Source organism: Zootoca vivipara, chromosome 3 (assembly GCF_965207765.1).
Source record: "Zootoca vivipara chromosome 3, rZooViv2.hap1.1, whole genome shotgun sequence".
Lineage (NCBI taxonomy): Eukaryota > Metazoa > Chordata > Lepidosauria > Squamata > Lacertidae > Zootoca > Zootoca vivipara.
The window spans coordinates 84,251,802-84,277,993 of record NC_142586.1 but is presented as its reverse complement, the minus strand read 5'-3'; the positions used below and the strand labels follow the sequence as shown (position 1 = coordinate 84,277,993).

General features: G+C 44.6%; 1 protein-coding gene across 7 annotated transcripts in view; it reads right to left on the bottom strand.

Annotated features, from left to right (window-relative positions):
• DAAM2 (dishevelled associated activator of morphogenesis 2) overlaps nucleotides 1-26,192 on the bottom strand; it is a 212,942-nt gene that overhangs the window by 111,406 nt on the left and 75,344 nt on the right. For all 7 annotated transcript variants that reach the window (XM_035108128.3, XM_088666585.1, XM_088666584.1 and 4 more), the window contains one exon: nucleotides 14,807-15,012. In XM_035108128.3, the coding sequence (XP_034964019.1) occupies nucleotides 14,807-14,980 (174 nt within the window). In that variant the 5' untranslated portion in view covers nucleotides 14,981-15,012. The remainder of the gene's footprint in view (nucleotides 1-14,806; nucleotides 15,013-26,192) is intronic.

Below are 26,192 nucleotides of genomic sequence, written 5' to 3'. Positions count from 1 at the left end.
CTAAGACTCAATGAAATTCAATGGGATTTATTTCTGGTTGAATGTGGTTAGAAGTATACCGAAAGCTGCCTTGCTGTTCCACTCCTTTTGGCTCCTTTTTGTATGCAAAACACTGCAGGAGCTTACCAAAGCCAGTGAGATGAGGAAATTCAGTTTACCATTTAATTAGCTGCTGCTCATTAATCACCACTGCACAAACTGGCTCAAAAGACACAGTGAAATGGCTCAAAGCAAGGGAATTCAAAAAAAAGTGAGCACCCCTGCCTGAAAAATCAAAGTGGCCTCAGTTCAGCGCCCTCAACTGGCCTACTTTGACCTAGAACTGCCACCCCTCCTTTGTCATCCTCTCTGGCCCTCTATTCTCTTTCCCCAAGGACCCAGGCAGTGGCGAGGCACAGGCCCAGGCTGCCAGCTTTTCTGGAAGTGTGCCAACAATGCCCTTCTGCCTCTGCTGCAGCCTCTTCTATTTGCGTCATGGCCTCTGCTGCACAGCAGGCAATGTCTCTGAGCGACAGCAGCGGGATGGCCCAGCACGCAGGCAGTGGTGCAGTCCAGGTAGAGATCATTGACTTTTCCAGATATGCACCAACAATGCACTTCTGGCATGCCGCAACCTCTGCCACCTTTGCCATGTTATGACCTCCACCTGTGACCACAGGTGGCAGTGGGGGAAGAGAGAGAGAGAGCACCAATCAAGGTGGGGAGTGAGCAAGAGATGTCTCAATTTCTTCTCAGGAAATGTTGCGAGCATATGCTAGATCAGAGTCCCCCCCAGACTACGGCCCGTGGGCCAGATACGGCTCGATGGACTGATTTATCCGGCCCGCGGCAACCCCCCCCCACCTGCTCTTAGAGGCACGGCGGCCAACTTCCGGCTCACCAGAGGACCGGAAATAGCTTGCACGCATGTGCAAACGTCATTTCCGGTGCACTTCTGGGTCAGAGGAGGCCCATGCGCATGCACACAAGCCATTTCCAGCTCTCCGGCGACCCGGAAGTGTGCCAGAAATGGCGTGTGTGCAGGCGCATGGGCGCAGGTGCATGGGCGTGCGCTCCCTCGCTCTCCGGCCCGCTGCGGGATCGGCGCTTTGGGCACCGGCCCGAAGCGAGCTAAGTCTGGCAACCCCTGTGCTAGATGCATGTAGTAAATCAGTTTATACAGCTTAGTCCTCACGCATACACACCCACACACATTTGCTTCTAACATTCCAAAGAACTTTCCAAAATGGAAAAGCATTGAAACCTACAAGCCCACCCTTTTCACCTGTAAGACAAAGAGGTGCAAAGCAAAGTTGTAGCTACTGACTCAGCATTGGCTCAAAATTACCAATGAACTTGTCAAAGAGAAAGATCACAAGGGAACAAAAGGATAGACTGCTGGGGCAACTCTGTGATTCATCTTCATTTCCTAGCTGACAGGGCAAAGAAGTCAGAGAAGGTAGTCCTATACATCACAAACCCCGTCTATGATGTTTTAAGACTTCAAGTAGGGCCATTTAATGCAAAGCAAAATGTCCTGCAGACATTAAGGCAGCCTCAGTGAACAAAGATTCATGGAAATGATGCAAGTAAACTGGCTAGATTGATCCTATGGGGTTTTACACCCTCCCTTCCATGGGAAATATCCATGCAATCAACCCCGTTTATATGATCAAGTCATTCAGATGTAGTCCTGGGCTCTGCAGGAATCACTTGTAGAAAAGTGCTTCCAGTGTAGCACCCCAGACAAGCAAGAATCAGACGTTCAAGTACACTTTTAGCCATCACAAAAAATAAAAAATCCTCCCATCACTGGAATCGTTTACAAAGGGTTGCCTGGGAGATAACCACAGAGCAGCTATGCCACTGGGTGCTACAATAATTCACGCTCTTCAATGACTGTGCTCTGCTTTTGGTAGTGAATTGCTGGCTCCATGACAGATTTGTGTACTTTTCACATTACAATTTGCTCAACAATTAGAGGAAGTAGGCTTATTGTTCAGCAGCAAACGTGGGTGATTAATTGATTAAATGGAGATAACTAACAAAAACACCATTATCTCCGCCCCACTCTCCCATCAACTATTTACAAGACACTTTTTTCATGGGAAAGAATACATTTCAGTTAATTAAATGCCTAATTCTTCCTGTTTAGAGGGAGAATATCACTGGATTCTGGGTTATGGCAAGAACCGTTAAAGAATTTGGGTGCTTCTATTGCAATACCTATAATGCAATAATATGTTGGCTGAAGGAACTGACAATAGGTTAAATGGGGGTACTTTAGAGGGCGTATGATAACCAGGCCAGTGTTTGTTTCCTTTTCAGATTTGGATTCTGGCCCATACAAATCTGTTGACATTTATTTTTCATTAGATTAAAGGGGCCACTCCACAAGGAAGCATCCATACACTGCTGCAGTAAAGATGATGACACAACACACTGAAAATTTCATTTAACATCCAAGTATTTGGTGCTTCATTCATGAACCAGTCATGCATTTATTCCTCTAAATACTCTGGCATGTGGACCATCAGGCTTTACAGCATGAGTCAAGAAATGTTTTAATGGTGTAAGAATATGAGCCATCAAGGGGGAAGGGCTCAGGTTGGATCCACCTTTTTTGTATACAATGAATATGTACAATCAATTCAATAAATATGAACATATTCTTTGTGACTTTTTCTGCATACACACCATACATTTAAAGCACATGGCTTCCCCCCAAAGAATCATGGGAGACGACGTAGTTTGCCCTTCACAGAGCTACAATTATCAGCACCCTTAAAACTACGGTTCCCATGATTCTTTGGGGGAAGCCATGGTGTGCTGTATGCAGTATTTATTAAGCACTTGAAATACAAAGCTGATCAATAAAGGCTGATTCACACATGCATATTCAAAATCTCATCTGCTGAGAACTCATTACTTGGCAATTCGCAGCTGAATGCTCGAACCACAGAAAAATATTGCATATGTGGCATGACAAGATCTCTGTGTGAGGTCTCCCAGCAGTGAAGCTTTTTATCACATGTGAAATAGCAAACTGTTTGATATTACAATAATGAACAATGAATCATTGCAGTAATCTGCAATGATGATCTGAGTTCCCTCCACTCACTAGCCTGCTTAAATAAATGGGTCAAGAATTCCCGGTGGACCAGCAGGCTCATTCAGCAGTTGCACTCGGTGAACAGGTCCATTCTGAAGCAGTCACAACACCTAGCCATTAGCCGCTAAATCCCATTGGCGCTTTATGACTCAGGAACATCCATTGGCTAAACTCCAAATTAGATTACTCTTCCCCGACTACGCAAAAATCCCTTGGCAATTTTAGTCTGAGAGGCTTATTGTTAGTTAACTGTTATGTAATATTGAACAGCCTCCGTACAACAGTATTAAGGGAATCATATCCATGGTACTCTGATCAATAAACACCACATTAGGAAAGGAGATCACAGGTCCCAGTAATTTAATTTTCGGTGATAAATTAAATACAGCTGGTCATGGAATCCCCCTTGTAGTGCCATTCATAATAACATGATCGCTTCTATCCTGCTACTGTTAAATTCACCTGCCCACCCTTCATTGTGCAATTAGATCCTGTGCTTCAAAACCCAAAAATATGTGGGGAATGTATATGCAAAAGAACATCGGTGCTATCTGTGTAGACCAGGGAGGGGAACCTTTTTCAACCCAAGGGCTGTGTCCTTCTGGCAGCCACATGCAGGCAATGGGCAGAGCGGGAAGCAAAAGTGGGAGGAGGAACAACTGCAATTTCTAATTTGCACAGTAGATCACATTCCAACCACATACTAAGCCAGAAGTTTCTATACATTCAAATGCTAATTTCACTATCCAGGTAAGCAAGAGTAACCATCCTAGCTTAATAAAAAAATTCCTTCAGTAGCACCTTAAAGACCAACTAAGCTGAAGAGCACATTCCAGTCAGCCAAAGGCATTTAAAGTGTGTACAAAGCAGGGATAGCTAGAGACCTAAAGGGCCACATTTGGCTCCCAGACCTGGGTTTCCCCAACCCTAGTGTAGACAAAAGTGTATATGTCATTTTCAATAAGTGCTAAACATCAGTCCCTCCCTCCCTCTCTCTCTGGAAAACTGCTTCATAGATCCATTCTTATTTCTCAGATTCTTACCATATTAAGGCTTTGGGAAGTAAAGTTACCATACTTTTCCATGTATAAAACTTGGTTTTATGTTGTTTCTTTTACATAAAAATGATGTTTAAATTTGGGGTGGTGCTGATTGGTGGCTGCTGCGACAATTGGGTGGGCAATAGGCTGCTTTTGCTGGCAATGGGAGAGACATTAGGAGGCTGTTGCAAAGCGCGTAAGTGTTAGCGTTGGCCAGGCAGATGAGTGATTTTCGGCAATCCCCCCCCTAAAAAGCTCAACTCTCGGCAATCCCCCCCCATTTTCTTAATTTTAACTCCCCAAAAATAGGGGGCGTCTTATACATGGGGGGTGTTATACATGGAAAAGTGTGGTACTTTCATGCACAGCCTGCTACTACTGTGCTCCCCCCTTGTATTTTCTCACAGGTGTCAGATCCCTTTCTGTTGCTCCCAGTTGTGAGGAAAGGACATCTCTTCACAATCAATGTTCAGACAAGGGTAACTAAAAGGGAATCAAGCAGGTGAAAGGTTGTTTTCTGCTGCTCCAGAGAAGCGGACACGGAGCAATGGATTCAAACGACAAGAAAGAAGATTCCACCTAAACATTAGGAATAACTTCCTGACAGTAAAAGCTGTTTGACAGTGGAATTTGCTGCCAAGGAATGTGGTGGAGTCTCCTTCTTTGGAGGTCTTTAAGCAGAGGCTTGACAGCCATCTGTCAGGAATGCTTTGATGGTGTGGCAGGGGGTTGGACTGGATGGCCCTTGTGGTCTCTTCCAACTCTATGATTCTATGATTCTAGGTCTATCGACTCCCCTATGAAGAAAGGTTGCAGCATTTGAGACTTCTTAGTTTAGCGAAAAGGTGGAGTTCCAATGAAGCTGTGTGCTAGAACATTCAGGATATCAAAACTATTGAACTCCCTCCCACAGAAGGCAGCGGTGGTCAACTTAAAAGGTAAAGGGACCCCTGACCATTAGGTCCAGTCGCGGACGACTCTGGGGTTGCGGCGCTCATCTCGCTTTATTGGCCGAGGGAGCCAGGGTACAGCTCCCGGGTCATGTGGCCAGCATGACTAAGCCGCTTCTGGCAAACCAGAGCAGGCACACGCAAACACAGTTTACCTTCCCGCCCGTGCGGTACCTATTTATCTACTTGCACTTTGATGTGCTTTTGAACTGCTAGGTTGGCAGGAGCTGGGACTGAGCAATGGGAGCTCACCCCATCGTGGGGATTCGAACCACTGACCTTCTGATCGGCAAGCCCTAGGCTCTATGGTTTAACCCACAGTGCCACCTGCATCCTCGAAGGTCAACTTAGATGGCTTTAAAAGATGAGTGGACAAATTCATGGGGGAAGAGGCTCTTGAGAGCTACTAGGCATGATGGCTATTTTCTACCTTCTAAGGCATTATGCCTCTGAATAGCAGCTGATGGAAATCACAGGAGGGGAAAGGGCTCTTGTGATCAGATCCCACTTGGAGGTTTCCCAAAGGCACCTGCTTGGTCACTGTGGTTAGAGGATGCTGGGCTTAGACAGGCCTGATCCAGCAGGGCTCTTCTTATAATAGTTTAAAGGTATTATAAAAAAGTACATCATTTTGTAAGCATTATCATGAAAACGCCTCTCTCTAAGAACACAATTTCGTTCCACTTGTTTCATGCACTGACAGGCACCGCTGCGGCCAAACATTTTGCTGAAGTATTTCCTAATGCGAGTTTGGGGACAGGGAGGTGGAACAGCATATATATACAGACAACAAGAGGCAAAAGGAAAGAAAGAACTGAGTGTGCATTCACATCCCACCCCCTTCTTCAGCCTAAGTTAAGCTGACCTGCCCGGAATACAATTTAGCGCACTAAACACTATTAATAGCCATTTCACAGCATTCAACTCCTGCTGTGTTTCTCAGAGGCTTCAGCTAATCTCAACTCATTCTATATAGAAGCAATGTGAATCAAAATAGAAAAGGAAAAAAAGTCACACTGAGCCTTTATGGTGTTTCTTTCCTTAAAAATCAGAACAACGGTGCAAAGGTTCAATTCTATTATACCATTGGGGAAGGGACATAGCTCAGTGACAGAGCACCTGCTTTGCATGCAGAGGGTCCCAGGTTCAATTCACAGGTAGGGCTGGAAATATCCCCCCACCTGAAACCCTGAAGAGCTGCTGCCAGTCGGTGTAGACAATACTGAGCTGGATTGACCAAAGGTCGGACTCAGTACAAAGCAGCTTCCTATGATCTTCTGTTCTCAACATTGCATTTGAGGGGAAGGGACAGCTCTCTGCATTTCATTAAACACACCTCATTACTACTGCATATATTCTAGCAAAGGAGCTACAGAAGTGTGAAATAAATCCCCCACATGTGGAAGCCACTGGATGGGATACGAGGAAGACAGGAGGACATAGAAAAGTTTTTAAAACACACATCTACAATCTAAACTGAAAGACAAGGGAGCTGCTCTGTTTTTCTTCTGCAGCATTCCAGATCAGTTTGGCTGATCTCTGCCTGTTTAGGGAAACTGTTAATGTTTAATAGATTATTGTATCTTAATGTTTTGTTGGAAGCCGCCCAGAGTGGCTGGGGAAACCCAGCCAGATGGGTGGGGTATCAATAATAAATTATTATTATTGTTGTTGTTGTTGTTGTTGTTGTTGTTGTTGTTGTTGTTGTTGTCTTCATTGGACTATGCACAACAACGTCCTGGACAGCATCTTTCCCTGCCTGTCCTCCCTCCCCAAGCCTATTACAAAACTTACCTGCTAGAGGTTTCTGGCCAACAGCCTAAGTGGAAGAAGGTCCAGAGATATGAAAGGTTTAAGCCTTCAGTCTTTTCAAACCAAGGACCCATTTTTGGCTCACACATATGACTGGGGACTCGCTTCATAATTTTTTTACCAAACATTTATATGGAAGGTAAATGGCGTTTCCGTGCGCTCTGGTTTCCGTCACGGTGTTCCATTGCACCAGAAGCGGTTTAGTCATGCTGGCCACATGACCTGGAAAGCTGTCTGTGGACAAATGCCGGCTTCCTCTGCCTGAAAGTGAGATGAGCGCCGCAACCCCATAATCACCTTTGACTGGACTTAACACTGCGATCCAAGATACATTGAGAGCAAGACACCACGAACTCCGCAAATGGAGAGGCATTCCGTGTTACATTCAATAGGCAGAAACTGGAAGGTCAATGAAGCTTGCCTTTCTTTGGAGGAAGGCTTTGAGGAGTGATCCAAGTTCTTTTTCAAGATTTGACTCAGGGTAAATATGCAGGCATCTCTTTTTAAAACCCTTTTAACTTCATTTGCTGCTTTAACCTGCAATCCTAATCATGTCTACTCTTAGGTATAGCAAGTTTTGACTGAGAACTGGGCATGGGGAGGGGAGGTATAATAGTTCTGTAATGGTTAAGTGCCATTTAATTTAATACATGGTTAGCAGAAAATACTTCCCAGGGACACCCCCCCCCAAAGGATTCAAAGTTTGTTGTCTTTCTTATGTAAATCAAGGGAATGCAGTAGCAAAGAGAATGGAAGTGGCAGAGGAAATCTGAAGAGAGTGAAGCAATACTGGTGTTCTAAGGTTTAGTGCCTTTGACGTCATTTTCTTTTTACTGTTTAGGCATTTCCATGGCACTCACATGGGGGGGGTGCCCCCTTGAATAGCACAAAGATTATGGGAGCAACTCAGCAAGGAATTGGGTGAGCAGACAAGTCAGAATGCAGACTGGCTTCATTTTTATGCTGCTTTCACAAACCTGGTTTGGGCAGGGTCACAGAGCAGTCACAACCCCACAAATTCTGTAGTTATCAACTGCACCCTTCCAGAATTTACAACTTAAGTGACACATACAGGGTGGCGCTGTGGTCTAAACCGCTGGGCCTCTTGGACTTGCCGATTGGAAGGCCAGCAGTTCGAATCCGCACTACGGGGCAAGCTCCCATGGCTCTGTCCCAGCTTCTGCCAACCTAGCAGTTCAAAAGCATACCAACGTGAGTAGATAAATAGGTACTGCTGTGGCAGGAAGGTAAACAGCATTTCCATGAGCTCCGGTCCTCCATACAGCAGTAGCGATTTAATCAGGCTGGACACATCACCTGGAAAGCTGTATGTGGACAGACACCGGCTCCCTTGGCCTGAGAGCTGCACCCCATATTCACCTTTGACTGGACTTAACTGTCCAGGGGTCCTTTACCTTTACTTTTTACCTTACTATGAAACTAATGAAGCCTAAGCTTCAGGACCCCTAATCTCAAAGGGACTCCAGAAGTTATTTTAGTCCACATTCTTCTTCTTTTTTTTTTAAAAAAAGGGTTTAGTAGTCCCATTTGATTCATTTTGTTGTTGTACTGTATATATTTCAACAATCCCTCAGTTTGAGAGTCAGTAGCACAGATGTTGTAAAGGTTGTTATAAACAACCCCATTGAAGAATATAACAGTGGTTACCTAAACGTTAGATCAAACCTATCCATTCAAACATATCCATCCAATCAGCCCTGAGTGCTCACTGGAAGGACAGATCCTGAAGCTGAGGCTCCAATACTTTGGCCACCTCATGAGAAGAGAAGACTCCCTGGAAAAGACCCTGATGTTGGGAAAGATTGAGGGCACAAGGAGAAGGGGATGACAGAGGACAAGATGGTTGGACCGTGTTCTCGAAGCTACGAACATGAGTTTGACCAAACTGCGGGAGGCAGTGCAAGACAGGAGTGCCTGGCGTGCTCTGGTCCATGGGGTCACGAAGAGTCAGACACGACTATAACGACGAAACAACAACAACACCTAAACGTTGTTTCTGGTTGTGTAGAGGCCGCCATAACAGTTCAAGCTTCAGGGCCCACATCCACCACTGGGCATATACAACAGGAACCAGCAATATCATTTGAATCTGCATAATGCATACTCTTTCCATAAACTAAGCTGTGGCAACAGCAGTGTGGGGTAGAGTCACAGAGGCACTCTCCCACCCCTGGCATTGCTGCCGCTCACCTTGATGGAGCTGCAGCAGGGTTGTGGCAAGGTCAGAGCTGTGAAAACAATGAAAAGGAAGACCAGAAGCTGTGAACAGAAGAGAGCTACGGTATAATGCCAAAAGCCCCGCAGTATGCAAAATTCTTAATCCCTATTACTTTTAATGCTTATATCTGCCACTCTCCTGACACCCCGACTCCAAGTACCCTTCTCCACAGCAGCCTCCTCTTGCATTTCCAGGTTGGCTACTGGCTGATGCTGTGAGCCCTTTAACAGCTCAAATCTGCACAATTTGTAGGCAGCTTTTACACTTCCGTCCCCGGTAATCATCAACTCAGTTTATAAAACTATGAATGTCAAAAGGCACAGGGTAGCCACAAACATCTATCAGGAGAGGAAACACCAAGACCCAATCCAGGTATGGCATCTTAAGGTACCTTTAACGTTTGAGGAAAGGGGCTGGGGATTTGGAGAGCAATTCTCCCTGTTTTGTGGCTAATGTAAAAATAAATAAAGTTCTCCCAGATCCTTCTCTGTTTCCTGCTCAGTCAATAAATCTGCACAAAGAAAAACATATGCTCTTACAATAGCCCCTTTGCCAGCAGGCACACAACCAGCTTGGCACATGTTGTGCAGACCACCAACTACAGCAGCACTTCATTATAAGCTGTGCGCAGGGTGCCAGATGGGAAGAGGAAAACAGGGAGCCAGCCAAGGCAGACTGAAGTGATGGCGCTGGGCCAACTTCACCACTGATGGGGTGCAGACCTACCATACCAGCATCCTCTGAAGTACAGGGAGGCCTTCATGCTTTGCTCCACAGAGTTAGGGCAGAGGTGGGTGGGAGGAGCAGAGAAAAGAGATAAACAATAACTCAAAAAAGTCATTTCCATCTGAGAGTTTGTCCAGAAATAGAGGCTTTGCCTGGTTTCCGAGATAGAGCATTAAATTACAGAGCATTCGGAGATTCTCAAAGTTCTCAGTGATTGCATTTTTTTATCGATATCCTTTGACAAAGACTTAAACTTGTGGAGAACAGGACACACACACACAGCTCGTGGCGAAAGTTAGGAGGTCAGATTCAGGGAAAGTGCTCAGAACATAAACCCCAGAACTCAATATGCATGATAGACAAAAAGTATCTTGCTAGATACTTTGCCTCAGATCCACTGCATTTCAGGGGTTGCTTGACTAGTTGCCATGCTCCCTGACCCCTGGCCATACCGGCTGGAGTTGATGGGAGTTAGGAGCCCACTATGTCTGGCAGGCATGTGAGGAAAATGCTATAGTTCAGGCATCCCCAAACTTCGGCCCTCCAGATGTTTTGGACTACAATTCCCATCTTCCCTGACCACTGGTCCTGTTAGCTAGGGATCATGGGAGTTGTAGGCCAAAACATCTGGAGGGCCGCAGTTTGGGGATGCCTGCTATAGTTCATCTGTCATTACGGCACTTCAAGCAAAATGTCCACAGGAAGAGAGTTGAAACCTAGCATAGCAGGAGAAATGAGTAAACCAAAGAAAAAGACGACAAATCAGAAGACAAGAGAGACCAAGACAGAGGTCAATAATCAGCTAAGCATACCTCTGGTTACTTAATTTCCCACACGCCAGCACACACATGATTTTCTATTTCTGAACTGTCAATAAGAAGCAGACGTGTGATGAAAATACAGGATATCGTTCTCTAATCTAACAGAAGGTTTGTCAAAGGCCCCTTGGCTCCATCAGGATCTGGCATGGCTTGGCAACCCAGACAGAAGAGGAAGGAGAAGATGAGCCTAAAGGCTGGTACCCAGGGATGGTGGCGCTCCCCTTGTGACTCAAGATGTTGGAGAGGGGGAAGCAGAGCTCCTGGCCCACCCCAGTGCCCCTCCTGCGGAGTGCAGGGCCTCATTAGGGAGGGAGGACTTCAACCAGCCAGTGGGAGGGGCTGAGCAGGAGATGATAGTGGTGATGGAGGTAGAGTCAAAGGTGCAGGACACAGTGTTGTCACCAAGAACCAGGTGCCAACTTTGTAGGTGGGATCAGATGCACCAGCTCAGACAGAACACAGATTTGCATATATGGTGAGCGATTTGAGCTCACCCTGCATCATCTTTAAAAGCTTGGCGGGAGGGTGCTGACAAGTGTTGGGACATCTTTGTTGCTCCTGTTCAGTTCTGCATCTCTTGTCTTGCTCGTATACATTGGAATCATGACTTCCAGATTCTGTGCTTGCTGCTATCTTTGTACCGTTTATAGCCAGAATAAAAATCTCTTCCTTACTCCCAAGTAAGAGTCAGTGTCACCGTGTTTTGGGATGGGAGCATGACAAGGCTAAAGAAATGAGCAGTTGGACAGAAGGTCAGAGTGTATGTCTTGTGATGAAAAAGACGCACATCTGAAGATAGTAAGATAGTAAGTTTTCCTGTGGGAGGTCAACCTGGTGCTTTAATTAAATAGAGGGAGGGCATCCTAGTTGCTGTATGAGAATGTAATAAAGAAAGGCTAGGTTTTTTTTCCAGGTCCCAGAAAAAGAACCTCTCTCTCGATGTTCCACTCTTCCTTTGCATGCAGTGGAGCTTTCAAAGCCCGTGCCAGAAATTTGGAGAGAATTAAAATGATAAAATCAACAGAGAGAGAAAGAAATATATTCAATTGGCCCAGCGCAAGAGATTTTTTTCCAGGAACACAGGTAAAACATCCAAGGGTAATTAATATTTACTGGGCTGATCAGAAGAACATCTGCCTGTCCTTGTACAGTTAAGATTGGATTTTGTTGCCGTCATATATATATATATATATATATGTAAGGTAGGGGCACTGACTCACATTTTAATGCTTAACGCAATGATACGCTCATGGCTTTTATAAATATAAATGCAGTCAAATGCAGCAGCATTTTATTGTACTTTTTACAAAGCAGATGGCAAATATCAAAGGCCAAACTGTAGCCTTTGGGCATACTTCAAGGGGCCCAGAGAAATATTTGGCTTGCTAGAGATACTCTGTCTGCATCTGAAAAGGCTCTTCTCTATATATAATGATTTAGTAATGTGCACTCGCACAATAGTATACAACACACAGCTTTTTCAAGCATTTCCAGGTCATTGATTTACACTGGCCCCCTTACAGACCGAACCTTTCTAATTCAATTAAAACCTCAGCCCGGCCAATCAATACAAATGCAGCCTGCCTTTCTTTAATGCATACAGAGCAGAGGCCACAGCTATGGGCAAAGCGAGGCCCAGGAGGCAAATTTTGCAACCTACAAGCCTAGTTTCCATTCCAAACTAACACTGCCATAAACACTCATAGCTCCCTGCCCGCCCCCCCCCCCAAAGCTTGGACACAGTCCAGATTTCAATACAATCCAGGGACAGTTTCACACATGGCTCCCCCCCTCCCAAACAGAAAGATAATATCAGCGTAGAAAAAAAACCCAGAAGCACAGCACCCCTTGAGAACTGAGGCCAAAGTATTGTATTTTTCCACAAATGTGTGGGTCCGAAAGTGTGAGCCCTTCCAGGCACGAGCTTCATTTCCAAATGAGACACTGAGGTATCGCTAACTGGTTGCTGGCGACAAGGTTTTGTTTTTTACTTAGCAGGGAATCGGGATAAAAGAGTGGGGGTGGGTGGGAATACTGGCTGGCCTATCGATGCCAGCAATATCCTGTGGATACTGCAAAAGACTTGCATGCCATAAGGAGTTGTCAAGCCCACATTAAACACCCTTCTTGGAGCACCCTAACCCTATACAGTGGGGGGAGTGGATCTGAGGTTGTGTACACACCATAAATTTAAAGTGTACCCCCACCCCATACAAGAGTCATGGGAAATGAAGTTTCTAAAGGGCACTGGGAGGTGTAAATTATGGCTCCCAGGCAGAAACCAATATGTTTAAAATGCATGGTATCACAGCCTGACCGAATGACCAATTGTCACATTCATACCACATCTGACATTAAACTAGGGTCGGCTCAATCTGTCTACTCCCCATCGGGTAACATCTGATGTTTTTACCCACAGTTCTGTTCCATTTCCACATTTAAAAATAAATAAATAACAACTCTCAAAATATGCATTTGAATGTGTATTTACATGGGTATGTATTAAATTAATATTTAAATTTCACTTAAAATATTAGGAACTGTGTCATAAGGCTTGGAGAAGCACAAAATATGGTGGATACCGTACTTTTCTGTGTATGAGACGAGGGCTTTTCCTAAAAAAAAAAAAATGTTAAAAAATGGGGGGTTGTCTTATACACGGTCATTGCATATTGGTGATATGGGATTGGTTGCTTCCGCTAGCCTTGTGTGTGTTATTGGTGGCTGCGACAAGGGCTGGTGTTGATTTGCTGTCGCTGTGGCAATTGGGCAGGTGATTGGCGGAACAGCTTTTGCGGCGTGCCGGCCCACTCCCCAAATAAGCTCAACAACTCTGGGCAATCTCTCTCCCCCCCCCCATTTTCTTAAGTTGGAGCCCCCAAAATAGGGGGCGTCTTATACACGAGGGCGTGTTATACACAGAAAAAAATACAGTATGTGCTGGTGGATTAGCCTGAGATATGTGGTTCAGGGTAGTATTTGCCTATGCTTTACTCCGAGTACACCAACCCAAACTAAGGCACACAACTGGGGCTCATCCACACTTCTACTTGTCCTGCTGCTTTTCTTCAGGAAAACCACTGAACGCCAATCAGGTTTTTTTCTGGATCAACATTTTCTGGGGGAAAGCACGGCAAATACCAAACCTCTCTAACCCATGCCTGGAAAGCACAGAACAAGCAGAAAACCACTTGGACCCATGCTTTCCAGGCATGGGACAAGTGTAAGGGTGGAAGAGCCCCAGGTTAGGTGCATTAATTTCAATAGGTCTACTCTGAGTAAAATTCAGGTGCATACCACTCCCAGCTGTATCCAGGGCGTTTTTTTCCAGCCAGAACTCAGTTCTGGCACCTCTCAGGTGGGCACCATTGCCATTATAAGACAACAAGGGAAGCGTTCATTGTGAGTTCTGGCATCTCTCTTTCTAGAAAAATAGCATTGGGTGCATCAGAACAAAGAAAGATTGCTTTTCTCAAGCGTGCCTGTTCAAAGGGTCTGCAACAACTTGACTTGAATCTACTTCAGTAGCAGCATGCCCATAAAGTTTTGAGCCTAGGAATGCTGAAAGCGGGAGTTTGCCTGAAGCAATTAAGAGGGCTCTGTGTGTGTGTGTGTGTGTGTGTGTGTGTGTGTGTGTGTGCCCCCTGCCCATCTCAGAGTCATTGTATACCAGCTGCCCCATGATAAAGAAGAAGAGAGTAAGGCAGGCAGGGCCTGTGCCAATTGCTCTGTTTCCTCACTGCCCCTCTTCCCAGGCCAGGGCCAACTTTACATTTTGTATCGTTTATGGTAGGCATGTCCAACTCCCAAGAAACTGTGATCTGCTCCCACTATTAAAAAACTTGGAAGTGATCTACCCATTGGATTGACCAAAGTTTTGAGCTGTTTTGGGGGAGCAATACCCCAAGTTGTTGTTTTTTGGGTGATTGCTCAGGATCACGCGATTGACCAGGAACGGCCCGTGATTGACCAGTAGATCGCGATTGACCTGTTGGACCGCCCTGATTTATAGGGTGGGTTTTATAATTGGTTATTGTTGGGGGTTTTTAGAATCGTAAACCGCTTTGGGTGCCTTGTCAGAAATCATGGCAAATACACAACTGGCGGCTGGTGCGGGTGACACTTACCACAAGCTCAGAGAACCTTGCATTGAGCTCCTCCGCTGGTGGGATTGGCACAGAGAACTCCAAGAATTGCAGGGGGTTATTGTCCTTGAGGTTGATCTCAGGCAAGTCACTGCCCCCAAAGCAGCAAAGGAACCCCAAAGCATGACGATTCCTTTTTCGGGGAGCCATGGTCATCGTGATGTGGGGTGCTATCTAACAATCATGATCTGCGGAGAAAGCAAGAAAAGAAATATAACCAAGAAGCCCAAACCTTCTTAGCGTCTTCTGTAGTAATTAATAAGCAAGTTTTTGAAAAGAAATGGGGATGATGTCAAGGCAGATTGAATGCCAAATGGCTGAGTTTCTTTATTGCACCCCCCCCCCCACACACACACTACTCTCAAAACTCTATTCTTAAATAAAAATGAAAATAAAGGGAGGAAAAAAATTATATAAAGACAATTACAAAATAGTAAATGTAGAGATATTGACACAAGTCCCTCACATAGCTATTTTTTCCACTAACTTTTATCCTAGGAGAAATTTCCCCTTCTTTACATACAAAAACTGAGCAAAAAATCAAGAATAAGGTGCTAAATGCTTATGTACACACCTCCAAATTAAATATTTTCCACAACCTGAAGGTTTATCACATTGATCTGGGAGTATGATAGATTAAATATGTCAGAATGAATTATATGGATGAGTGTTTTCTTCAATTTTTCCATTCCAGAAATTTATTAAAAGGGGCCATCTTTCAATAAATTGATCTTCTAGTTAATGAGCATAATCTCTTCTTCAATAAATTGTTTTAGTAAAACAAGCGAACCAAAAAACAAAAAAGCAGATTCCCATACTTTACCTGTAAGAATGGCAGGACACTACAAAGCTCTTAGAATGTCTGGGCAATTTTGTTGGTTTTAAAGACAGACACATTTTGCAATCATAAGAGCTTTTAAACTAAATCCCAGCTGGAGGAAATGGAAACACTACATACAGCAAAGGCTCACCACATATAGGTAAGTCTTAAATACAAGAACTTGGGTCCTACAGGAGAGCCCAGCAAACCTCAAACTAAAACAGCAGAGAGACACTGGAGCAGACTATCAAAGGATTTCAATTACAGGTAGGTCTGCCGTAGTTGAAACAAACAAAAAAATTCCTTCCAGTAGCACCTTGTATCTGAAGAAGTGTGCATGCACATGAAAGCTCATACCAATGGCAAACTTAGTTGGTCTCTAAGGTGCAACTGGAAGGAAATTTTTTTAAAGGATTTCAATGTCTCATTCACTAGGAGCCAGAGACCATTTTGAACCCATAGGCAAATTTCTGGTGGGGGGTGTCACATGCCTGTGATGGACAGGGCAAAAGTGGAAGGAGCAATGGTTGTGATTTTTGTACACCAAAAGTAATTATTTAATTCCATCCATGCAAAAGCCAGAGGTTTCTAGACAGGCAACTCTCCATTTTCCATCTAGGCAAGCAAGGAACATTTGGACCAGGGTGCCAACTTAAATAAAATAAGATGGGGGGGCAGGTAATCAATCACAAAATGTAGCACATGCACACCATTTGAAAGACAATGCCTATCAACTTTGGGGAGCATTCCCTCAAATATTTTACTTAGGGGGCCAAAGGGACCTCAGCCCCTAGGAGTTGGCTCCTATGATTTGGACACATTCCAACCAGGCAAAAGCACTGGTGGAAGGTGTGGAGGAGAGCCAATGAGGGAAAGGGGGAATGAAGGCAGCCTAGAGAGAGTTTCAAGGGATAAACTGAGAAGTCTGGGTGGTTGTGTTTGGCCCCTGGGCCCAAGGTTCCCTACCACTGCTATACAGTACACTTATTGCTGTTGGGTGAAGGTTTCCTCGTAGGGGGATATCATGGGCTTCTGGGAGTAGAGCAAAATTCTAAAATCTTTTGGGTGAGGGTGTTTATTTCCCCCTTCTTTCCAAACAGTGGATAAGCACACCTGGCTCTTCCAGATGCTGAAGCTGCTACTGAAGTGTGCTTTGAAAGGCAGAAATAGCCATGGGTCTGGTGGGACAATGCATAACACATTGCTGCCACTTGGAGCAGCATGGACCAGGTTTGTTAAAAAGGAAAAACAGACAGAAGGGGGAAATCCATCCCTAGCCACAGTGTGTTAGTCCTATGAAATGTTCCCCAACAGCTAACCAGTCACATTCCCCAATCTTTCCAAACATTTCCCCCCTCCCCGGGCCCCTTACCCCAGAAGCCCCCCAAATACGGCTGGTCCAAAAGCTCCACCCAGTCCTAACAATAATGCATGGAGAATGTGGAATAAACCCGTTGAGCTTGAACTCCAACTACAGAAAAGTGAGTACGACTTCTTAAGATTTAACCGTTACGTGGTGGGGCAACTCCCAGGATAGCAGCTCATTGAAAAAATGATGTTTTTAACTAATGTTATTCCCTTTCTGTTGCATATGTTTTTCGTCTAAAAACAGATACACCTCCACAGAAACTGAAGAGGGAAACCAAGGTAGTCCTGAAGAGAGAATCTGGTTAAAAACAAATGGAGAAAGACAATGGCTGGTCTGCTACAGAACACTGAGCCAAGGAGAAGATGTGCACATTGCTGTCCCAAAAGAAATTACACATCTTTAAGCCTAAATAAATGAATAAATAATTTGTATACTGCTTCACCAAATATCTCAGGATGGTTCACAGCATAAAAAATACAAAATCAAAACACAAAATACATTGCTGAATGCCAGCTCTAAATTGTGGCTAATCTCAACACACACACCCCTAGCTGATGCTGTCATATACAGAGTCAGACTATTGGTCCATCTAGCTCAGGACTGTCTCCACTGATTGGCAGTGGCTTTTGAGGTTTCTGGCAAGGGACATTCCCACTGCTACCTAGAAATGCTGGGGATTGAACCTGGGACCTTCTACAGGCAAAGCAGATTCTCTACCACTGAACCACAGCCCTTCTCCATCTTCATTACATCAGAATGAGGCAAATGCATTTGACAGTTGTCCTTAATATTCCTGGCCATGCTGGATATCTGTGACCACTCACTAGAGCCAATGGGGGGATTCCAATACCCGGCTCAAATATAGATTTCATATCACAGCACAGGATGATCTTGCACAAATCACCCAGCTATTGTATACTGACAATAAATAGCTAACTTACATATTTGCTGCACAAAACCACAGCTAAAATAAAGATTATATAACACACTTGTGCACATTCAGGATCAACTGCAGTGTAGTACGGTATTTCCCTTTTTGGAAATGTTTTTGAGGTGGGAAGTCTGTGTGTGTGTGTGTGTGTGTGTGTGTGTGTGAATGAATAAGTATCAAAGCTGAAAATAAGTGATTGTCTTGGATCTTTCAGGAGAGATCTTTAAGTGAAATATGGTGGAGATCAACTGCATTTCATACTTATTGAAAGTGCTCCCATGGTAGAAAAAGTTATGATGGAGCAGACAATTAAAGTACTGTATTAATATTAAACCAGTAGAAGTAGAAAGTCACAGGATTTTCATTTATTCATTAAAAAGCATGTTAACTAATATGTTAGCCAAAATACCCACTACATTGGACTTGGGCAATTCCATCTTGTGCAGACTTGCTCATTTAAATGGCAGGCACTCTTTGGTGAGGATGCGATACTATACACACCTACTCAGAAGCAAGCCTCATGGAATTAAATGGGGTTAACTTCTGCATAAGCATATGTAAGATGGTCTTGCACATTGATTTTGAACTCTACTATGTGGACACAGCCCCTTTATCCACCATGTTGCAGTCGCCATCAATCACAGTGGTAAATGAGAATACTTTCTCTACCTTTCCATGCATTCCAGTGCTTGTGGTTGAAAAGCTTGTGGCCTCCATACTTCCATAAAACTTGCCACACACCTCAGTTCATGCTATTCTGGGGGACATGCATCATACTGCACTTCCCACTTCATCACTTAGACTGACCATGCTGTCATCACAGCCCACAGCAGGTTATCCTGGGCCTCTAACTGCAACCTTAGAGACACAGGACACCAAGCAAGGTTCTCCTCAATCTGCATTTGAGCAGATGGCCTCAAAACAAAAAGGGGTTTCTTCAGCACTGTTGAATGCACACAAAAATCGGGGAGGCCATTATGCAAGCCAAAGGGATGGTCCTTGAAGGGTGGACGGAGACCTTCGTCACTTCAAACACATGGTTTCTGATTTACATTTTAGAGGAAAGTCTATGCATAAAAGAACCTGGGCATGAAGAGTTTGGGTTGCTGTCAGAGACGAGGAGGGGCAAAGAGAAGGAAGTCCTTGGATCTCAGCATACAATGTCATCTGTGAGTTGTACATCCAAACAGGAAGTCTCCTGCCAGGAGTTTGAAAGGAAGGATCTGTGCAGTCCACGCAAAGCTGCATATTTTTCCCTTTTAAGGGCCTTGTTGTTTGACAGCTTGGAGGCTTGTGTTATTTCCTCCACCACCAAAGACCTCTATCCTTTTCACTTAATCTGCAGAATAAACCATTATTTTGAGAGTAAATAATTAAAAGTGCTCCTTCAAGAGTCTGGCTCCTCTGGGCGCGAGGGAGGAAAGGCAGGAGATGGCAGGTGAGCAGAGTCACTCACAGCAACAGCAACACAGCTGAGTTTTGTCAGGCCGGGTGCCGCTATTGGTTCACCCTAACCTGCCCCGGGACACACTGTCTTATTTATTTGCCTGAACAAGGCTGCCTTGTCCTCTTGCAGAGGCCAAGCACACGGCTGAAAAATTAACTTCGCAGTGGTAGCAGCAAAACTAACATACCATGTCCTCATTTGTCTCAACTCCTCAGGACCCTTCACTACATAACTTAAGACTGAATGTGTTTTGTGCTTCCTTTACTCCTCCATGATGATCTGCCGATCCATTTAGCAGATGGCAGGAAAGCAACCCAAACTAAAGGAAGCCTAGCTTTCCTGGATACTAGCCTCAAGGCAGGACTGGCGTTCAGAGCCTTAGCACTGGCTTCCAAGGCACATTCTTACAAATGTAGGAATTGCAGTGCAAAAAGTCAAAAGCCAGTTTAGTGTGGGATCAGGCGTCTCCAAGCCACCCACGCAGAAGTAAGCCATAATGCCTCTGTTATTATTATGCAATGCTGTACGTGTGCGGCCGGGAGAACAAGTGGCGAAAGAGAATATTGTTTCTTTCAGACCACAACCGGTAGCTAGCTTTGTGTCCTTCTAGGTTGGCAGTGGTCATTCTTGAAAAGAGAACCCAAAACTAGCGTCAGGGACCTTTCCCCCACCAAACTGCATTTGTTACTCTTTTACATTATTATGGTTATCTTCAAGACAAACACCCGCTAATTGTGTTCAAGCTGTCTGCTGAAGCCCTCCCCAGCTGGGCACCCTCCAGATGTTTTGGATCACAACTCCCACCAGCCCCAGCCAGCATTGCCAATGACCAGGGAGGATGGGGAATTGTAGTTCAACAACATCTGGAGGGCATCAGGTTGGGGAAGGCTGCTCTACCGCAAAGTAAACAGAACTCTGATCTACTGTGGTCACAGCAATTACACCCACCGATGACATATAACATATCAAATATCTTTGCACTTGCTTCAAAGCTCCAATATACTTACAGTAGATGACTAATAGAAAGAAAGCAGATTGAAACATTCTTAAAGCTGATACCCTCCTTTCTCTTCTACTCTGACTAATCAAATCCTCAAGCAGTACCATGGGTCAGTACCCCAGGTGACCAGCATACATTCCTATTATATACTCATGCTCATTGTAGGCACCAAATAACAATGTACGGTTTCAGATTTGTTGAAGAGATGAACTGGTCCCCCCCTGAATTAGCAAGTCATATAGTTTCTGGATCATATCTTCAACACAACTTAAATGAAATTACAGACTGGTTCTGTGCATTGGTTGATGTGACCAATCAAACTGCTATCTGGCCAGGTTCCTGAGTAATGAAAAATTATACAAGAGTTCTGCTGATTGAATCATAGAATCAGAGAGTTGGAAGAGACCACAAGGGCCATCCAGTCGAACCCCCTGCCAAGCAGGAAACACCATCAAAGCATTCTTGACATATGCCTGTCAAGCCTCTGCTTAAAGACCTCCAAAGAAGGAGACTCCACCACACTCCTTGGTAGCAAATTCCACTGCCGAACAGCTCTTACTGTCAGGAAGTTCTTCCTAATGTTTAGGTGGAATCTTCTTTCTTGTAGTTTGAATCCATTGCTCCATGTCCGCTTCTCTGGAGCAGCAGAAAACAACCTTTCTCCCTCCTCTATATGACATCCTTTTATATATTTGAACATGGCTATCATATCACCCCTTAACCTTCTCTTCTCCAGGCTAAACATACCCAGCTCCCTAAGCCGTTCCTCATAAGGCATCGTTTCCAGGCCTTTGACCATTTTGGTTGCCCTCTTCTGGACATGTTCCAGATTGGTTGAGTTCCAAAACTCCATTCGGACCACAGAGGCATTGACTGACTCAAAACACCCCAAAGTGAAGCTATGTCTGCCTGGTTCCCTTTTGGCCACCTGGCAGTGGTGAGGTCAAGGCAGCCCCAGCCTGGATAATCTGCCTGTCCCTGGATCTCAATTCCATTCAATGCTCTATAGGCTCAAGGTGGGTCAATGTTCAGGCTTCAACTTAACAACTATAGCCCAGTGGTGGCTGGTGGGGCAGAAGGCAGGAAGCTCAACAGTAAGCAGAGCCACAGCCAATGAGAGGCAGATCCAACTCATTCTAGTTTTGTCTCCATCATCCTCCATGCTGAGCTCTACAAGGGCAACACTGAGACTAAAGAGGAGAAGGCTGGAAGCCAGTGCCCAGACCTTGGAATGGTTGTATTTATTATTATACTTATTTTTCACATTTGCATCCCACTCTTTCTCCCAAAGAAGCCCAGGGAGGCAAACAACAAGTAGTAAATCAATAAATATTTCCAACGATTCCAATACAGATGCAAAATGGGAAAGATTTCAACTTCAAAGGCTTGTTGAAAGAGGAAGGCCCTCAGTAAGTGCTGAAAAGACAACAGAGATAGCACCCGTCCAATATTCAAAGAGTAGATGCCAAAGAGTAGATGCCACAACATTCATACAATGTGTGGATCGGACCTCCTGATAAGATGGTATCTCAAGTGAAAAGACAGATAGGTGGGTGCTGGTTGGGGGCAGATGAAAGCTGGTGAGCCATAATGAGCCAGCCTTCACTATTCTAGACCAGGCACCCCCAAACTGCGGCCCTCCAGATGTTTTGGCCTACAACTCCCATGATCCCTAGCTAACAGGACCAGTGGTTGGGGAAGATGGGAATTGTAGTCCAAAACATCTGGAGGGCCGAAGTTTGGGGATGCCTGTTCTAGACCCTATTGCTATGGAATATTCCACAAAACTCCCCAATACAGGGCTTCTTGGTGGATGCCATGCCTAAATATAGAAGAACATGGGCATGGAACCCTGTGGGAAACCCAATAAAGAGACATCAGGCAGCTATCTAGCTTAGCTTCTGTGTTTCCATGGCTGGCTGATGGGGGGGGATTATAGAGCTCACACAAGTAGCACAGTTACCCCAAAAGCAAGGTAGTAAAAGCTTTACAGCATCCTTCTCCGTTACATAATCTATATTTAGAAGCACTAACATTTTCCAGCACCCAGCCCACCACCACACTTGGAGTCAGCACTCGCTATGAAGGGAAAACTGTAACCTCTTGACTGTTGTAAAGCGTAGGCACATAAGAGTGTCTGGAGGTTTTAAAAACACAGACCACTGGAGGAATCACAGGGTGGAGTGCATTACTGGAAATTTATAAACTGAGACAGATTGCGTAGGGCTGCAGAGCTTATAATACATGGTTCCAAAAAAAGATATAAAAGTTTGAGAAGTTGCGGGGTGGGGAGCACGAAAGCATCAACATGTGTATATACACACACAGTGTTTTTCTTTTTAAAAAAATGTTTAGGGGTACTCTCATTTTCCTATTCATATTGAAATACTGCCCCTCAATGAGGCCAAACTTAGATTCACAAAATGTTTAGGGATATGCGTACTCCTGTGTCCCCCCAGAAAAAAATGACTGTTCACACACACACACACACACACACACACACACACACAAAACAGAGACAGCAAGGTCTGAATATAGCTGTGTAGCGCTGCCTCAAAATTCCAAATGTGCTTACTGGCCCCCAAAGGCTGGGCAACTCTAGTCTTATGATTTCTGTGGGCTACCTGCAAAAATTTCAGGACAGGATAATATTGGAACCAAAACGCTGCTGCATTTGGTTATGTGAAGTATTTTAAATTGTTTATATTACAATAATATAAAGCAAGCAATTTTTAGGGGGGGGGGGTAATAATTCCAGCAAATTGAAAGTCTGGCAGCATTCCCACCCCCGCCAAACCCTACTGTTTGTTAGGATAGGATAGTAAACTTGCATTCATAATAACTTAAAAAGAGCCTCCTAGATCAGGCCAATGGCCCATCTAGTCTAGCATCCTGTTCTCACAATGGCCACCCAGAGACCTGTGGGAACTCTTCCCTCCTGTGGTTTCCAGCAACTGGTATGCAGAAGCAATGCTGCATTCAGTTGTGGTGGCACAGCACAGCCATCATGGCTAGTAGCCTTCAACAGCCCTCCCCTCCATGAATCTGTTAAATTCTCTTTTAAAGCGATCTAAGCTGGTGGCCACCACTCCCTTCTGTAGTTTCACTCTGCACTGCACGAGCAAGTATTTCCTTTTATCTTCCCTGAATCTTCCAACATTCAACTTTATTGGATGCTCCCAATTTCCAGAATTATGAGAGACGGAGAAAAACAATTCTGCATTCACTTTCTCCACGCCATGCATAATTTTAGAAACTTATTCAGAGACACAGGAGCAATGTGGTCATAAAGCACTGGAGACTTTGTACTTCTTAGAAGTTGTGTACAAAGATAATCAATGGGAATTCCCTCCAGAGATGTCTGTTTATACACAGTTCTTCTTCTGAGCTGTTCTTGGCTCTGTATTCTTGATGTTTTCTACAAGCAACACAGCAGTTCCCTGCCACTTGAACCAGCGTTTCCACCCTTCCTTAGTCTGATATTTCCCACTCAGCCAGGGCTATGGGCTGGACCAACTCAGGCGCAGAGGCCTGGATCTCTGCTGGGAGATCTAATTATAACAATGTCCTCTTCCTCTGACAGCGAGTACGTGTTCATTTCTAATCCACTTGGCCCAGTGACCAAACACAATTAGCTTAATGCAGTTTCCCTGACTGTTATCAGATGCTTTAGCTACATATCTGGAGATCTACTCCAAATGCTCATAAAAACAGGGCAACTCCCCTCCCCTCACACTGTCTCTACGTCCTCTTGTTTCATTGGCTAGGGTAGGAAAGCTGAACCGGGGGTGGGGGGTGGGAACCCTTTCTCAGAATTCCCATTCCACACACTGATGCATAGCCTGTCAACAAGGAACCCTCTAAATGTTTTAGATGACAATGTCCATCATTCTTGACCATATGCTGTTAGATAAATCAGATAAACCCTTCCTTGGATGGATATTTTATCCCCAAGAAAGGAGGCCAGACATAGGCATCAGGGTACGACTCCACTTTATTAGAGCATGCTGTGGGCTATGCTGCACTAAGTTCAGCATCAGTGCCAAGCTAGCAGGGGCTGATGGGAGTTGTATTCCAGCAATGTGGGAAGCTATCATGTTGGCCAGCCCTGAACGAGTAGAGGTCCTGAACTAGAGGTTCCAACAAGAAATATGTGGAAGGGGGCTTTTCTGAGGTCAATGCCACAGCAGCTTTTTATATGTGTTCCTTTGCACGTGCAAAATGTCTCCCTTAATTGAAATGAGTAACATCATGGGAAGGGTGTTCCCAGATACCCCATCCTTTGCCCTTGGAAGCCTTATAAGATGCTGCTGCCTGCTGCATGAGAGGAACATTGAGCAACATCATGAGAAGGTTGTTTCTAGGACTAAGGTGAAATTGTGTAGCTCCCTTACTATTTTTGCTATTGGATGCTGCATGCCACTTAAGTAATCTTGTTATATTTATAGCATTGAAATGTGTTTCTTATGTTATTATATTTTTGTTTTGCTGTGTTTTTATGGAATTGTTTTTGTAGTGTTTGCTTCAGATGCATCCCTGTTTCTTTGCTGCAAGTCCCTTTGAGCCTGGTGTGTGTTTGTGGAAAAGTGGCATGCTGATAAAAATGAAGGGATGAACGGCACAGCTTTTGACAAATGAACATGAACAAACAATCGGGGAATATCTTATATAAAGGAGATAGTGTCCCTGGAACAAGGCTAGCTGCAACCATATCAGTCCCACGGTGAGTATCATAGCTCAAGTCTTGGGAACATAGGAAGTTGCTTCATATGAGGTCAGGCTATTTGTTCATCTATCAAAGCATTGTCTATTCCAGTGGTGGCTGGTGGCTGGAGTGGTGCAACATAAGCGAGAGGGACCAACAGTAAGGGGAACCAGAGTCAAGGGGAGTCCAGTTTTTTCCCCACCCACCTTCCTGTTGAGTTCTGCAAAGACAACACTAAGACAAAGGAGGAATAAGCTGTTGCCCAGTATCAGCCCCTAGACTGGAAGTAAGGATAAAGGCAGGCAGGTAGGGACTGGTTGAGGGCAGAATGACATTGGTGTTCCCCTTACCCTTACCCTAACGGACCAGGCTCCACAGGCTCCAACTAGGGTTTCATTCAGAACCCACTGCTACTTTTTTCCTTTAACTGGATATGATGAGCATCAAACTTTGAACCTTTGGGTTTCCCCCCCCCCCCAGAATCTTTGCTGTGTAGTTCCATACAACACATGGGCTTGAAGCCAAGTTTTTTGGTGCTGAAAATTGGGATTCAGACTTCCACTTAATAGGTGATTTCAGGCATCTCTCTCTCTCTCTCTGTCTCTCTCTCTCTCTCAGTGTGTCTCATCTTACAAGCTGGGAGCATGGCTGGTTATAATAACATGAATAATACGGTTTAACCTCCCTTTTAGGATCATTCTGTGATACACCCTGTATGCCCTTCAGAGTGATTTTATTTGCCAATTAACTTAATGACGGACCATTGCTTTTTAAATATGCACTTCGCTCCTTGTTTTTATGTTGCAAAGCTGCTCCAGGAGGATATGATTTTTTTAAAAAAAAGGAAAGGTTGAGTGAACAGTCAGAATAATGTGTTTCCCACATTTCATAAATGGATAATGCATCAAACACTTGAAGGCCACAGGTCTCGGCAGTAAGGAGCGGAAAATGAGTTGCAGGTATAACACTCTAGAAAGCTACCTGTTTTCAGCTGGAAAGCAGAGCCAGAGGTTGCAAAGACTTAACAGGCAACCAAGGCAGACACTAGAAGAAATCAGCAGCATAAGCAGTCAGAAAAGGGATAAACCAAACAGCA